The sequence below is a fragment of the Cygnus olor genome, chromosome 4 (genome assembly GCF_009769625.2).
Source record: "Cygnus olor isolate bCygOlo1 chromosome 4, bCygOlo1.pri.v2, whole genome shotgun sequence".
Taxonomy (NCBI): domain Eukaryota; kingdom Metazoa; phylum Chordata; class Aves; order Anseriformes; family Anatidae; genus Cygnus; species Cygnus olor.
The window spans coordinates 70,486,818-70,501,820 of NC_049172.1; the positions used below are offsets into that span (position 1 = coordinate 70,486,818).

At 43.3% G+C, this 15,003-nt stretch overlaps 1 protein-coding gene and 1 long non-coding RNA gene across 3 annotated transcripts in view; one reads left to right on the forward strand and one right to left on the reverse strand.

Moving 5' to 3' along the window:
• The window catches only part of UVSSA (UV stimulated scaffold protein A), a 53,957-nt gene extending 53,637 nt beyond the window's left edge, over positions 1 to 320 (reverse strand). Inside the window, exon 1 of the mRNA XM_040554456.1 lies at positions 70 to 320. Coding sequence (XP_040410390.1) covers positions 70 to 167 — 98 coding nt within the window. The 5' untranslated portion in view covers positions 168 to 320. The remainder of the gene's footprint in view (positions 1 to 69) is intronic.
• On the forward strand, positions 209 to 10,764 carry LOC121068917. 2 transcript variants are annotated; one of them, XR_005819140.1, is made up of 4 exons: positions 209 to 361; positions 1,385 to 1,508; positions 7,974 to 8,092; positions 10,073 to 10,764. It is a non-coding gene; the product is annotated as an uncharacterized LOC121068917 (long non-coding RNA). The 2 variants fall into 2 exon arrangements; XR_005819139.1 differs by lacking the exon at positions 209 to 361 and adding an exon at positions 703 to 742.
• The last annotated feature ends 4,239 nt before the right edge of the window (positions 10,765 to 15,003 follow it).

The following is a 15,003-nucleotide window of genomic DNA, read 5'->3' on the forward strand; positions in this document are numbered from 1 at the left end:
TTTTTTCGGTCAAAAGAAGGCTTTTTTTTTTTTTTTTTTTTCCCGTTAATTTTCGAGGCCGCCTCGTACTTGCAGATCTTCTTCAGCTCCTTCAGCCTGCCCGGCTCCAGCTGCGGCTCCCCGGCCGTGGTGAGCTCCTCCACCAGCTCGGCCAGCCGCTCCGCCATCGCTCGGGGGCCGCCGCGTCCCCCCGGTCCTCTCAGGCCGCCGGAGCCCCTCACACCGCTTCTTCCCCCCCCCCCGGGAACAAGGCGGGTGGTGCTTTCCGCACGCACCCCCCCCCCCCCGGAACGCGGCGGGTGGTACAGTCCGCGCTCCCCCCCTCCCTTCTCGGCGCCTACCGCCGCCCCTGCTGCTGACGGTGTAACAGCGCGCGTGACGTCATGCTGGGCGGAGGAGGGAGGGGGGGTTCTTAAAGGGACCGCGACGGGATTTGGGGGGGGGTGGTCCTTAAAGGGACCGCGACGGGATTTGGGGGGGTGGTGGTCCTTAAAGGGACCGCGACTGGATTTAACTGGGGGGGGGGGGGGGGATAAATTACAAAGTTTCCACAGAATTGATCAAAAATCCAGAGCAGGGCTACGAAGCTGGTGAAGGGCCTGGGACACAAGTCCTGTGAGGAGCGGCTGAGGGAGCTGGGGGTGTTCGGTCTGGAGAAGAGGAGGCTCAGGGCAGACTTCATTGCTCTCTGCAACTGCCTGAGAGGAAATGTGGGGAGCTGGGGGTCGGCCTCTGCTCACAGGTAACCAGTGACAGGACTAGAGGGAATGGCCTCAAGTGTGCCAGGGGAGGTTCAGGTTGGAAATGAGGAGACATTTCTTCTCAGAAAGAGCAGTCAGGCGTTGGGACAGGTTGCCCAGGGATGTTGCCCTGGCTGGCCCTGCAGGACGCTGGTGTCACGGGAGAGAAATGACAACATCTCCTCCCTCCCTGCGTGCCCACTAACATTTAACGTTTCCATCCTGAGGTGCCACGGCTGCTAAAACTCACCTCCTGTCCCACGATGGGTGATTGGAGAGTTAAATCCTGTTTTTTTCCAGTGGTCTTCTGCCTCAGTGGCCTTCCAACCTGTCACCCCCCCCTCTCTCTTTCCATAAGACACTAGATAAGAGTTGATAAGTAAAGCAAGGGGGGCAGGAAGCCAGCTCCTCAAGACACCACACAACCCAGTCCCACTTCACTTCTGCACCGGAAAGCAAATTTTGTTGAGTTGCTGCTGCTGTCCAAAGCCTGGAGGGTCTACGGAGCCTTTCTAAGCATTGCACCACGTGAAATGTCTTAATAACAAGGATTTGTAGGTTGGGGATGCATGGGCACAGTGGGGTGAGCGAGTAAGCAAGCACAGTCCAGTCCTTGCCAGGCAAAACTACGTTTTTTTTTCCAGTGCTTTGGCATGTTTGGCTTCCACTTGGAAACAGACACACTTGGAAAGGGTGGATTTTCTCCTTGGGAAAGCTCCTCCACTTTGCAGTACTTGAAAACCAGGTTGCCTTTGGAGCATTTCACAGGTGAGGATTCTTGCGGTGTAGCTCTAGCAAAATGGTACTTCTGCATACCAGTGAGTTATGTCCCGAAGGAAGCAGAAGGGTGGGTAAAACCCAGCTGTCGGGACTCTCGAGGGAGCTTTTACAGCATAACTGTACTTAATGCGACACTTTCCACCTGAGAGCCTCAGAGCACTTGGTGAACATTGTAGGTAACCCATCGGCATATGGAGAGAGAAGTTAATGCGCCTGTTGTACAAAATGATGAGACTTTAGTCTAGATAAATGGCTGTTTTCAGGTGGGCTGAGCACGCAGCCGGATGAACTCAGCAGAGCACAGGAGTGCTTGCTATCACGGAAAATTAACATCTCCTTAGTGACTTCTTAAGGCGATCTATCAGGCCTACCTAGTACTTGAGATAGCAAAATAGCTCCTGTGATCTCTTTAATTTCTATCCACATGGGTTTCCCAACCTGCAAACAAAGTGCAAATGTAAAAACTTCTCCCTGCCCAAACCCTGGCCTGCAAGATCTTCTCTACTGGGCAAGGCTTATTAATAAGACCATCAGTAATTCCACATAAGACAAGATGTCTACACGGGTCGCTATTTTGGAAGGCATCTGCAGCATCACAGCTTCACTTCTCCCCTTTCTTTCCATTCTATGTGCACATACAACTTTCTGATCTTTTCCCTGCTTGTGTTTGATGCCTTTTAATCATAGTTGCAGCAGTAGGTGGCTGGTTGAACCGAGGTACAACACGCTTTGATGACGCACTGAACATGCTCAGTACAAGCCACGAGGAGCCAAATAGCGAGAGGTTAGAAAATAGTCTGAAATGAGTCAATTTAGATGCGGGAGGTGGGGTGGGGGGAGGGTGATGCCCTGTTCTGGTGTCCTCCTCCTCCAGCAGCCACACGAGTGTGGCTCAGTTACTGGAGGTCGTGGGGCTCTCCTGAGTTCACTCGTGGCAGCACTTGTCCTCCTTTCGGCTTTGGGTGCCTCACTGGAAATGTTCTGCAGGCCCCCATTTCTGAAAGTGCTGATTAAACACTGGGAAAGACTAAGCCCTTGCAGGTGCTCACTTTGAACATCTTGAAGAAGGGAGACATTTAAAATGGGTATTCCCATTTGAAAATGTTGTCAGGTATTTGAAGGGTGTTTCCCTTAATCCACAGTTAAGGCATGTGTTGAAAGCAGCATTTGTGAATTCATATTGCAGCTCTCTGTGCTGGCTTCTGGGATACGAAAGACATCATTAAATACTTTTTACAAGCACTGAACTCATATTTTCAAACACATTTACTACAGTGAAATCATACATACGTTTTGCAGTGGTTCTGTTATTTTTGACTTGATATATGAAACTAATAGCATTTTACTCTTAAATAATGTTTTTCCTTCCTTGCTGCTTACCATCTAGTAAAACGGATGTCCTACATTTCTGTGTGAAAACCACATACAATGGCACAGTTAATCTTTAAAGTTTAGATCCGTTTACTCTTTCAATATTTCTTATTTTTCTATTTCTTTTCTTAATTTGATTGAAAGTGCCTAAACAACTGCTTTCTATTAGATTATTGCTTGCAACAATAACATTGCTTTAATGTTTAGAAACAGTATTTCAAAAGGAGCCTCAAGCAACCTACTTAACATCTACAAAGTCACTATTTCATATCCATGCATAATGTTTAAGAAATCCCTGCAAGGAGCCATATGGTTTTTGCGAAGGACCAGTTGATGAATGAATGCTGAGTTGTGTAACTCATTCTTGGTGGTCCCTTAGGCAAATCCCAGCGACAGCTAAGCTGTTCATTTATTTATTTATTTATTTAATTGCAGGCAATTACATAAAATTGTGTTTGCTCGAGTTGCTGAGTTTCTTTCCCCATCTACTTTTCAACAAACATGGTAAATATCCACCATTCAAATACTTCCATGCTTCCTTCATCTGGACCCGTCTGATAAAAGGCTGAAGAGAGCCGAACCATTTCAGAATTCATTTTGCTGCAGAAGTCCCAACCACTCTGCACTTGCTTTGATTTTCCCCTGCTCAGGGCGGTGCAGAGGAACGCAGGACACTGTGGGGTGCAGAGGCAGGAGCCAACAGCACCTGCTGCCCCTCAGAGCTTCAGCGCTGAGTCTTACTACCAGTTTACACCTGGTTTCACCAAAGCCTGAGTCTGCTGCTTCATGTCTCATGGATTGGGACAGGTTGTTGGTTCTGTAAGTCCAGGAGCTTTGGCCAAATACATAGACAAAGAAATATAGGGCCACACAGAATTTTGTCCATTGAAACCACTTATTTGTGTCTGAGGGGTCTTGCATTAAAGGAGAGCCAGCTGTTCTGTCCCATATTTAAAATGTCAAGATGATGGCTCTAGGAAGGATTGTTTCAAACTTTCATGTAATATTCAATTTTCAGGTGTAGTCTTTTTATAAAAGAAAGATCCAGGTAGGAGACAGTTCCACCATGTTATTAGATGATTCTTTGCCTGGGATTGTTTTCAGCTGTGCAATGAAAGAGCATGTCAGGCAGAAAGAAACCCCACTGAACTTTTAAAATAGCTGTCTTCAGCTTAATGATATGAAATTAAAAAGGAGGGTTTATTCTCCTGCCAAAATGGAACTTAGGCAAAAAAAAGCTTTCCTACAAACGATCTGGAGTTAAAATAACTTTGGTTTCAGGCCTGAAGATGCAGAAACATGATAAACACTGATATTAAGTTGTCACGGAGCTTGTGCCAGTTGGTTTGCAAAGAAAATACTGACCTTCTGTGTGAGAAGAATAGATGCTTAACCGCTAGTTTGACTCAAGTAAAAGGATGACAGTTATTTGAGAGCCCTGAACAAGCTCATAAGGGGTAAGGACTATATTTAAACAGATGTTCTCAAGGAAAAAAATGCTCTGTTCATTAAACCATCAATAACGCAAGGCCAAAGATACTTGGCGACCTCCTGTAACTATGTGAAATATTGACTATGACAACACTTCGGCCTATTGTAACATTTTATAATTCTGTCATAGGAGGGGATGAATGAACCTGCTCCGTATGGTCTAGATCACTAATTAAATAACCATTTGTAAGTTGGATGGAGCAGGAATAGCTGCAGGAGAACCATCACAAATCAAGGAGAACCCACCTACATTTAGCTTATACTTGTGTCTAGAATAGGTTTTAAAACGATCCTACGGCATTTCCTGAAAACTCCAGGCCAGTAACAACAAATTGCTATTTCTTCCATGGAAATATCTAACTGGAACGTAAAGAGAAAGGCAAATAATGACTCCCAAACCAGCTGGCATTCTTCCAGGTTAGATAGGTCTACAGCACAAGTTAATATTTCTATGAGAATGCGCCCAAAGAAGAGCAACCCAACCTGCAAGCAAGGTCTTTGTTTGTTTTTGGGGTGTGGATAGCAGCCTTTAAGGCAGGACTCAGATTGGGTGGCTCAGAAAAGGAGGATTTTGAAGCTCGTTACCATGTAGAAGAGAGAACAAAAGAGGAAATACAGCCCAAATTCTGCTTGAAGATCCCCTGCTGCTAAATTGCACAGTGACAGAAATGCCACATGTATACAGATGGGACTGCTTTCAAATATATGATATTAGCAGACATTTCTTAAACAACCTAGAGATACTGGTTTGGGTGTCACATCGAGTCCATGATAGTGTATTTTGGAAGCTCTTTTTGCCTGACATCTGAGCCATCCCACCCCCAGAAAGCCATCACCTGCAGAAGAACCACAGTTGCTGTAGCTGGTCTCTCCAAATGAGTGGCTGTGCATAGTTGTGGTTTCAGATACCAAAAGGTATTGCTTTTTTCTTCCTTTCCTAAAGATGCAGAAAAGGGGAGAACTGCTCTGAAACTGCTAAAGGCCTCTGGTTAAAAGGGGAGGGTTTATAAATAATGCAGCTGTGAGGAGTTATGCCCCAATGTGATACGCTTATCACAGTTTAGCAAGGTTTCATACACAACACCTCTAGATTAGGCCTAGGGGGGAAATCGACTCCTTTTAGCCTTATGAATGTGTCTACACCAGTCACCTAAGAAAACCACCCATTTAGAAATGAAATGTCTTGTTTAGTCATCTCAACTCTCTGTATCTCAACTCGACAACCAGCAAGAGAGCAGCACTTCCACAGAGAAAGCCATGGAACATTGGGGGGACAACTGAGTGGAGTCTAACTCTTAATTGGCTCTGTTTTACCAGGACGAAGTCCGTTCCTGATGTGAAGCTGTTGTCACCTCCACCAGCCAACATGAACAGCATTGCACAAGCACCTGGCTGATCGGTGCTGTTCCGTTTCAGATTTTTCCAGCCTTTTCTTACACCAGGTAGCTACAACCCAGTGATGCCATGATCATTCACTCACAGGAGCCAGTCCTCAGTCACCAGGCAACTGTCCCAAGCAGGCACGCTGTCAGCCTTCAGGCCTTTTTTTTGCATTTTCATAATCTTTCGTGAGTAGCGAGCAAGAAAGCCACATGGATCAAAACAAGCTTTTCTAGGGAATTTCTTTTACTGCTACAATAAAAGAACACTGTCTTTATGAAGAAGTTATTTATACAAGTCAGCTTTTGCAGACAGAAGGAAAGTCCCTGGTTTGAGATTACGAGGTGGTTGGGACAAAAATAGAGTGCAAAGACCACAGTTAGGGAGAGAAGGAAATACTGAAGTATAATTAAAAGAAAGATGGAAGTATCATGAAAAGAAGAAGGCAGCAAGTCTTGTGAACTGTCTGGAGCCAATCATTTAGATGGATTTAGATGATCTTTAAGGTCCCTTCCAGCCCAAACTATTCTGTGATTTATATTTTTGCTTTTAAAGAGATGTTTTACACTTCCGTGGCTAGATATTTAAGTGGGAACAAAATGCAAAATGATATTTATTCATGTTTTCTTGTATTTGCACCCTCATTTTTTGCAGCAAGTGCATCGTGACAGTGCCACTGACCAACATAGAGCTGTTCTTTTACACTGTGCACTTCTGAGACTCCCAAACTGTTTCACAAACTTTCAGGCAATTGAACCTCAACACAATGCAGAGCAAGAATTGTAGATGCAGTCTACATATACAAAGACTAAGCTGACAAAAAGCCTTCCAGAAAAGCTGAGCACAGAGTTTGGAGCGCTGGCCCCGTTCCCTGACTTGCAGCACCTCCAGTCACACGTCCCTCAGCAACATCACTATCACAGCCCTGTGTTTCAGCTTGTTTCATGCAAGTGTTAAAAGGCCTCTTAAATGATTCATTGCTACTTTTCGTCATTGTACAAGTCTTAACAGTAGAATTGATATAAAATAATGAAAAGTAGTTGTGGTGAATACACCTGGGTAAAACATACACAAAGTTTTCTTGACTTCCTATTAAGAAGGTCAACATTTCCAAGAGAGACAGTAGAACAAGGACCAAAAGTTTTGCTCCTCTAATAATTTCCTGCATAAAAATGTATCAGTTATTGACACATCAGTAACATGTAGCTAAGGTGAGAGGCTTTTTTGCCAACAGAGTCTGTGTGGATCTATGATCTATGGATATGCACAGGGCTGCTCTGGAACAGTCATACATCAGCTGCTGGCAGGGCTCAGCACTGCCCCAGGTCATGGAACTTGAATTCCGGGAAACATTTTTTCTTTTTCTTTTTCTATTTTTTTTTAAAGTTAAATGCAAACCTGGCACTCAGTAATTTCAGATGGACAAGTTATAGGATCAGTGCAGGCAGGAAATAGCACTGCCGATAGCAGTGAGCTGGATGACTGTGACAGCATTCTCTCCTCTTAAATCACAGAAAATATTCTGTCACCACTTTCCTATGTGGCCACGAAGGAGGCACAACCACTGAGAACCACAACTTCCTCAGCTATGGAAAAAAAAAAAAGTTGTGATTGTTTAAGCACACAAAGCTACAGGAAGTATAAAGGGCTTTACATTTACAGATAAGAGTCAAAATGAACTTTATAAAGCCCTTGACTTCTTTGCCCTTTGGCAAAGGCATGCATAATGCTTGATAGGACGAGGTGTAAAAGCTTTAAACTAAAAGAGGGGAGGTTTAGATAAGGTATTAGGAAGAAATTCTTCACTCTGAGGGTGGTGAGGCACTGAACAGGCTGCCCAGAGGACCTGTGGGTGCCCCATTCCTTGAGGCGTTTAAGGCTAGGCTGGATGGGGCTTTGGGCAGCCTGGTCTGGTGGGAGGTGTCCCTGCCCATGGCAGGGGGTTTGAAACTATATGTTTTTACTGTACGATTGTATAGGGTTAATTATAAGCACAAATTAAAGTTCGGCGGCGTTTCGGGGCCGGGGCCGGCAGGTGGCGGTGCAGGGAAAGCCGCGGCAGGGCCGGAGCCCGGCCTCGGGCCTGGTCGTGAGGCGAGCGCCGCCTCAGAGAAATCCCGCCCGGGGTGTTACCGCGTCCCGCACGGGACGCTGTCATTGTCGTTCCTGAAAATCGTTTTCACTCTTGGATGTTTTAATTTTGTTTTCCAGGATTTGAACCTACGGGCTCGGAGCATCGGCTTGTGGCAACAGGCTTGGCGTCCCAGAGACAAAGCCTTAGGGTGACCTGCGGGCATCGCCGGGTGCTCAGGAGCTTTCAGCAACCAAAGGTGGAAATTACCATTATAAAATACACGTATACGCACACATAAATACATATATGCACATGACACAGATATATATTTAGCACATTACATGTAAATATCCATATATACACAAACACATATTACATATGTAAATGTTGCCTATGGATTCTACCCACAACACATTCTCTTGCTGTACCTTCCATCCCTCCATAAGGCTACGCTGTTTCCAGACCAAAAATTAGCCTTTGATCACATTAAGGACTGATCCAATTAGAGACTTGCAGTCAAATCTGTAGAATTGTATTTGAAAAACACATTCCTGGGTATCACATCAAGGAAACTACTTTTAATGACAATTAAAAAGAGAGCACTTCTCTCTTGGAAGTAGCCAAATGTGGAGGCATTTCCCAAACAGAACTATTCACCACTGTCCCTGTGCTTATAGACAACAATGGATGTATTAAAATTTTTGGAAAAACATAGAAATATTAAAAATTTCTAGTGGCGCATGTCGCCTTTTATATGAAAAGGAAAAAACAACAACAACAATACAAAAACCCTTAAGCCAATAACAACAGCACAGAAGATATTTAGACTTCAAAAAAAAAAAAAAAATGAAGAAAGCTCATTTGTACCAAAAAGCTGATGAAGAAACTTAACTTTTCTTTATTTTGCATTAAAGAATAGTGAATAGAATAGGACCTGGTAGAATAGTGGCTCTTTCTTGAAAGGGCACCAGTTTTGAACTGAAATCACCACTGAGTTGTAAACATGCTGCCTGGGCACAGGTGGGTTAAAGCAACTCCAGTTCTTACAGGATAGTCTAGCCCTATCTGTAGTGTTACAAGTTGCCAGAGTCCATGGCCTTGCTGGAACAAATAATGGAAATGCCGAAAAATCCAGAAAAGAAATAGCTGATAAAATGTCTTTAAAGATTTAAATCAGTTATGATTCTCTAAGAAACAGAGGTAATTTTTCAAAAAATAAAAGGATCTTCAGGGAAAGATGTATGAAAGAAGCTTTAATAAAGCACTGACAAACACAACAAACAAACGATGAATTCAAACTGGAAACAAGGCACATATTTTACTAGTGAGAAAACACATTCTTGCTTTCTTGATGTTTTTCTGACAGATGTGCTCTAACTGAACACAGCTCTGGATTATAAAAAGTTTGAGAGTGGTCATCTGAAATCAGGAGACTGTAGATACACAGCTCCTGGCTCTTTTGTAAGGCAATGAGTTATGGAGAAGATTATTTGTCCACAAAACAGAGGAGGCAGGACTAGGAAAAGCTGGTCATTTAGTTACACAGTAAATCTTAAAGCAGGAGCCTTGGCTACTCCCGTCGTTCAGGTCTCCTTCTAAAGAGAGGACAGGATAGAGGGAGAGTATTTTGCAAGCATATATACATACATATTTTTAAAAGGGTATTGCGACACTTTGAAGAGTCCCTGAGTTAAATGCAATGTTTCAGAGAATGTTCTCTATTTCAAGACACGATTACGTGAGGACATACAAGGGTGGCAAGAAGGTTCCTCTAATGGTTGGAAGCCATAAGAGCAGCTCCTCTAAGTGTTTGCAGGGAGGACTGGTTGGAGCCGATGAAGTTGTGAGGTTGCATTTTTAATCTTTTGGATTTTAACAAAGTTGATCCATACTGGTACACTTAGTGGGATTTGCACAAAGCCTTTTTTTATAATATTCAAGAAACCAAGTGCGAGACTTTCGAGAGGAGCCCAGAGCTCTGTTCAATTACTTTCAATGTGTAACCAGGCATAATCTGTGTTCATAATCTGCTTTGTTTTTTCTTATGGTGTGAAATCAGGAAAATAATGATTCATTTTAAGCTCCTCAGATCCTAGGTGAAGGAATTATTTTGCAATATTTTTTAAATAGGCACCTGAAGATACAAGATGAGGGTTGTTGACCCAAAGGTCATAACTTTTTCAACCAAGAACACAAAAACGGTACCAGTACTAATTTCTTTTTATGCTGTTCCTAGAAAGAGACTGCTGGGAGGAAGCAATGAAGACAAACCCTGCATTCAGATTCAGCATTTCATCCAGTATCTCGCATCTTCAAACATGGAGATCCCAGGCTATGTTATTTATGGTTCCCTGATGCAAGGAAACCAGTTGTTATCCTTTGTTAATTGGTTTAGATTAAGACAGGTATTTCTGGAACCAGCAACTGCTAATCTTACTTCAGTGAGGAATTTTTCATTTTACCCACAAGTGGAGAGCTCTAAACATAGAGGTAGGTAATACACTGTAGCCAAGGGCAGGATAATCTGTCTAACAGGGCAGATGACATTCTTCCCAATTATTATAAAAGAAAAGACATGATAGGTGTTACGTCAAAGAAGGTCTGGTATTCACTGAACAGGCAATATTTTATTTAAGAGAAATGTTTCAGCTGTGCCTACAGTGTTGTTTTTTTTTTCTATGCTTAGTAAACTGAATAATTTGCTGTTCTACAAAAATATCACCCTATTTATTCATTGTTTTTAGAAGTGGGAAGTGCAGCACTGAAGCTAGAGCTTTGCAATGGGTATGACAGTGAAATTCAAAGTAAACAGGTATCACAAAGTCTGGATCGTCAGCGCATGCGTACCTGAGACCAATATTGACAAATTGCTCCTAAAAATAAATAAATAAATAAATAAATATAATAATAAAAAAACACTGAATCAGCAACATCAGTTCCCTTCTATTCTTCACTGTGAGACCACCCAACTAGACGAGGTCATGCCCTGACGGCAGTCAGCCTGTACCAGGGCCGTGGCTCCTGGAGCTGGACGTGGCTCAGTTCACATGCACCCAGGTGAGCTGTGTAGCTGCTCAAAGCACTTCCATACCCAGAGGATGGTTAAATTGCAAATGCTCCGAGGGCAAGACCCACTTACAGACTCCCAGCTTCTTCCAAAGTGCTATAGGAGATTAGAAGCCACCCATTAGATTAACGGGATCAGAGCTACAAAAAACGCTTTATATAATAGTATCATTAATGATTACATCCAGGGTGACTTGAGCCTTCCTAAACCTAATTCCCCACCCCTTCAGTTTATAGCAAAGTATTTCTATTGTTCTAGTCCCTAAAACTGCTGCTTTAAACAGAGGAGACACCTCCACATGGGGCATGCACAGGCACCCTGAAGAACTGCCCACATCTCTGGTCTTGCCTCTTCTGAGCAATTTGTCTTGCTGTGGTTTGCAAAGGAGGAAAAGGAAATTGTGTGCTGATTTTATTATCTGTTTATTTCCTTTGGGGATTTGTCTATACGATCCTGCTTAATGTCCATGGGTGGGGAACAAAATATTTAAGTTAGTTAACGATCTTTTTGTCCTGAATTGAATGGGCTTTTTTATCATCTTTCTCTCATTCTTCCTTCTGGCTCCATCAGGAAAAGATCCTGGCTGGGAACTCAGGAGGAGCTCGCTGGGAAAAACTGCTCCTCTGCAGGGTAGATAAAACTATCGCCTTAAGGAATGTACAACATAAACGTTAATCTCATGAGATAGGAAACAGGGTCCAAGGTACAAATCCAGTTATAGTACACCCTTGGGTGTTATCACCCACTTAACCAGCCTTGGTTTTCCACAGGAATTTGGGAATAAAGGAAGCGTCTTATGCAGAGCCAGCTGGGCCAGGAAGGGATTTTGGTTCACCCCAGTGACCACCGTAGCAGTCTCCCTCTGCTCCAGCTTCAGTGTAAGAGAGCCATTTATGCAGTCATTTTGGGTTTGCATTTCTGTTTCAAAGATACAAGACGGAGGCTCAAAGCCCTCCACGATCACGATACTTAATGAAGACTCTTTCATGTGAAGTCCTAATCAACAGCTGAATGAACTCCAGTGCTAAAACCATCTCATCTATTTGTTATCCCACTCCTCCAGCTTATCTGTTCTACTTCCCGGGTAACATTCTAGCATCCTCCGGACTGAGGTTATTTTTGTTATGAGCACATCCCTGTTTTTTGTGCAGCATCGGTAATGACAGAGTATCAACTCCATGACAGATGCCCCAGGAACCCCGTCAGTTACCTTGCCCTTCACACTGCCAATTTTATCATCTCTGAGCCAGATCCTCATGCAATTTCTAATTCCCATCTTCTCCAGCTACTAGCCAACGCATGTAATGCTGCATTACATCTGTACTTTGTTTGAGAAGACTGATCCTAACAGCAGCGATCATCACAGCTGTATGGCATAATGAATCCTCAGTAAACATCTCCCCTTCACTCCCAGTTACCATTCTACTGCACTCTTAAGTGCAGCATATTTTGAGAATATCTGGGCAGCTCCAGGTTACTTCCTTTTCCTCCCTTCCCCTTAAGATGGATCTACCCCAGTAGCTGCTCTCCATGCAGGTGATACCATACCCAGGCTGGATACTCTAACAGCTTCTTCCCATTAAAACCAAGCAATTAAGAACTCCAGGAGAGCGATTACTTGTTTTCTACAATTTGCACACATTTTGTTTTTCCCCACTTCCACATTGCCAAATTATTTCAGTTTTTCATAGTGTATCTCCCTCTCCACCCCATCCACCAACGCTGATCATCACCTTTATCAGAAGCGAGAAGCGAGGTGCTGGGTGCAGTTTTGCGATGAAGTCTGGCTCTCTATGATGCAGTTATGCAGTAATTTCATGTTACTTTTTTCCTCTTACTTCCACTTTCCAAAAAAATTTTGCAGTTATTTCAATCGCTGTGAAAGATAACTGGCTTTTAGCCATCCTCAACTCCACCATGACACCCTGTTCTCATTTTCAGTAAGTCAAAACAAAAAGCTGCTCTTCTTTATCAGCCCTTTCAATTTCTTGTTCTATTTCCTAATGTTCTTTTTGTGGTACTAACACTCCTGCAGCTGGCTTTCTCTGGCTTAGGATACAGATCTCTGGCAATTTTAACATGGTCAAATAGTAGAACTCTGTGGTGGAGTTTGAAATATCTTACTCAAAACCACGAGCTCCCCAGTGAAATTATCATTGCTAGTTAGCAACAAAGTAAGAAAATTTCATTGAAATGAAGAACTTCCTTTTATGGAGTCTTAAAACTTGAGTTCAGACTAAAATCAGGATTAGACCTTGAGTTTTTTTTCAATGAGTAGCTCAGATACATGTTGAACCTCTTACAAAAGTCAGCTGTAATTGAGAACTACTTTCTGTTGGCTCCATAGCTATCGTGCCAAAAAACACTCCTGTCCTCACATCCAAAAACATCAGGGCCCTACAGCTGCCTGCTCCCTCTCACTGGGCATGAGTGCAAGTTGTCTTTCCCTGACTATTTGCCAGAGGGATTTTCTTCTACTTACAGAGCCCACCTGGCCATGAGAAGATGTGTTAGTGAAGAGCTAAGAACAGATCCTGCTGACCACCTCTGCCCATCCTTGCTCTTTTCCTAAAGCAAACAAAGTTGAGCTGCATTCCTTTCCCAGGCAAGCTTAGTTAACGGGGCCAAGTCTTCACTAAAAATGCTGCCTTCCAGCCTGGCTGGGAGTTATACATATTGCACAACCAACCTGAAGACGAGTCTTTAAAAAACAAAAGGGCAGGGAGATCCTTTTCAGCACTGAACCTCCAGATGCCTCTTGTCATCAAATAAAAACAAACTGTTCCTGCAGCATTCAATAACCAGAAGAAATGACTCGCAGCTTACTTGATCCAAGGATCAGATAAAGATCAGATTTTATCAGCTGTCCTGTGGATCTGTACTTATTTGGTGCGCTAGTTCAGAAAGCGTGGAGCAGGACAGCTGGAGCAGCATATTGTCACTAATACCTGGTTTTGCCTTTAAAGGTGCAGATAACTTGTACCAAATGCTGGAAAGTCATGCCACAGAGGAGCAACTGTTCAGAGCCAGGTAAACCAGGAAAAATGGCCCTCAAGTGGAGTATGTTGAAGAATGCAACCGAGAACTCCGGCCTACGGAGTACAAGATTAAAGCAGGGATGGCAGGAAGACCCATCGGCCTGCCTCCGGGACAGAGCATGCGTTACTTTGCAGACTTAGGATAGAGCAGGAAGAAGCAACATGCTGAGCAGAATCTGACACCTGGTTACAGAGCAAGGAAGAACAGCAGAGATCTGACTACAGCTAGGCCTTAAAGGTACTGATGTTCTTACAGCAAGGGACCTCTGTACAATGCTACAGAAGACAAATGTATATCACAACGCAGTCATGAGTCCCAAAACCTGCCTTGATGAAGTACTTGGTCTAGCTCTCCCAACATACTCTGCCCAGGCTACCTGATACAGGAAAGGAGAAAAAAAGCCATATATATATATATATATATATATATATATATATATTTCTTTTTCCCCTCCTCTCAACAATTGTCTGTTAAGAATGTTAAAAAGGCTTTCTTTTGACAGATTACCAACTGTTCCATAACATTTTCATTCTTCCTCTCCCAAATCAATCCTCTCCCCCTTCCCCAAAGTAATCTTACTAATAGAACAGGAACGGATACACTTAGAGTATTAAAAACAAAACAAAAACCAACAACAACAAAACCATACCAGCCCATGAGTCTATAATACTTCCTGCAAAGTGTTTTGCCTGAACATAGTATCAGCTTCATTATTTCTCACCATAGAAAGCGTTGCCATCTCAGTATCTTGAACCTTCTGTACCCTGATGGGTAATGGAACACTTCAAGCTCAAACATATTGAAGAAACCCATGGGTCAAGTCACCTGGTGTGACAAATAGTACCATTACCTCTCTTCCCGTTTGCAATATTCAAGAACCTTCAGCTCTGACAAGTGATTTGGTCCACAAGAAACAGAAAAAGTTAAGGCAATTCTCAACCTCTGTGTAACTACAGAGATAAATCTGTTCCTACCACATCTGGGACAAACTGTTGCCACTCAAACATGAGCACCATAACTAAAATCCAGAGCCCCAAGTCTCACAAAGGCTGGCAAGGCTG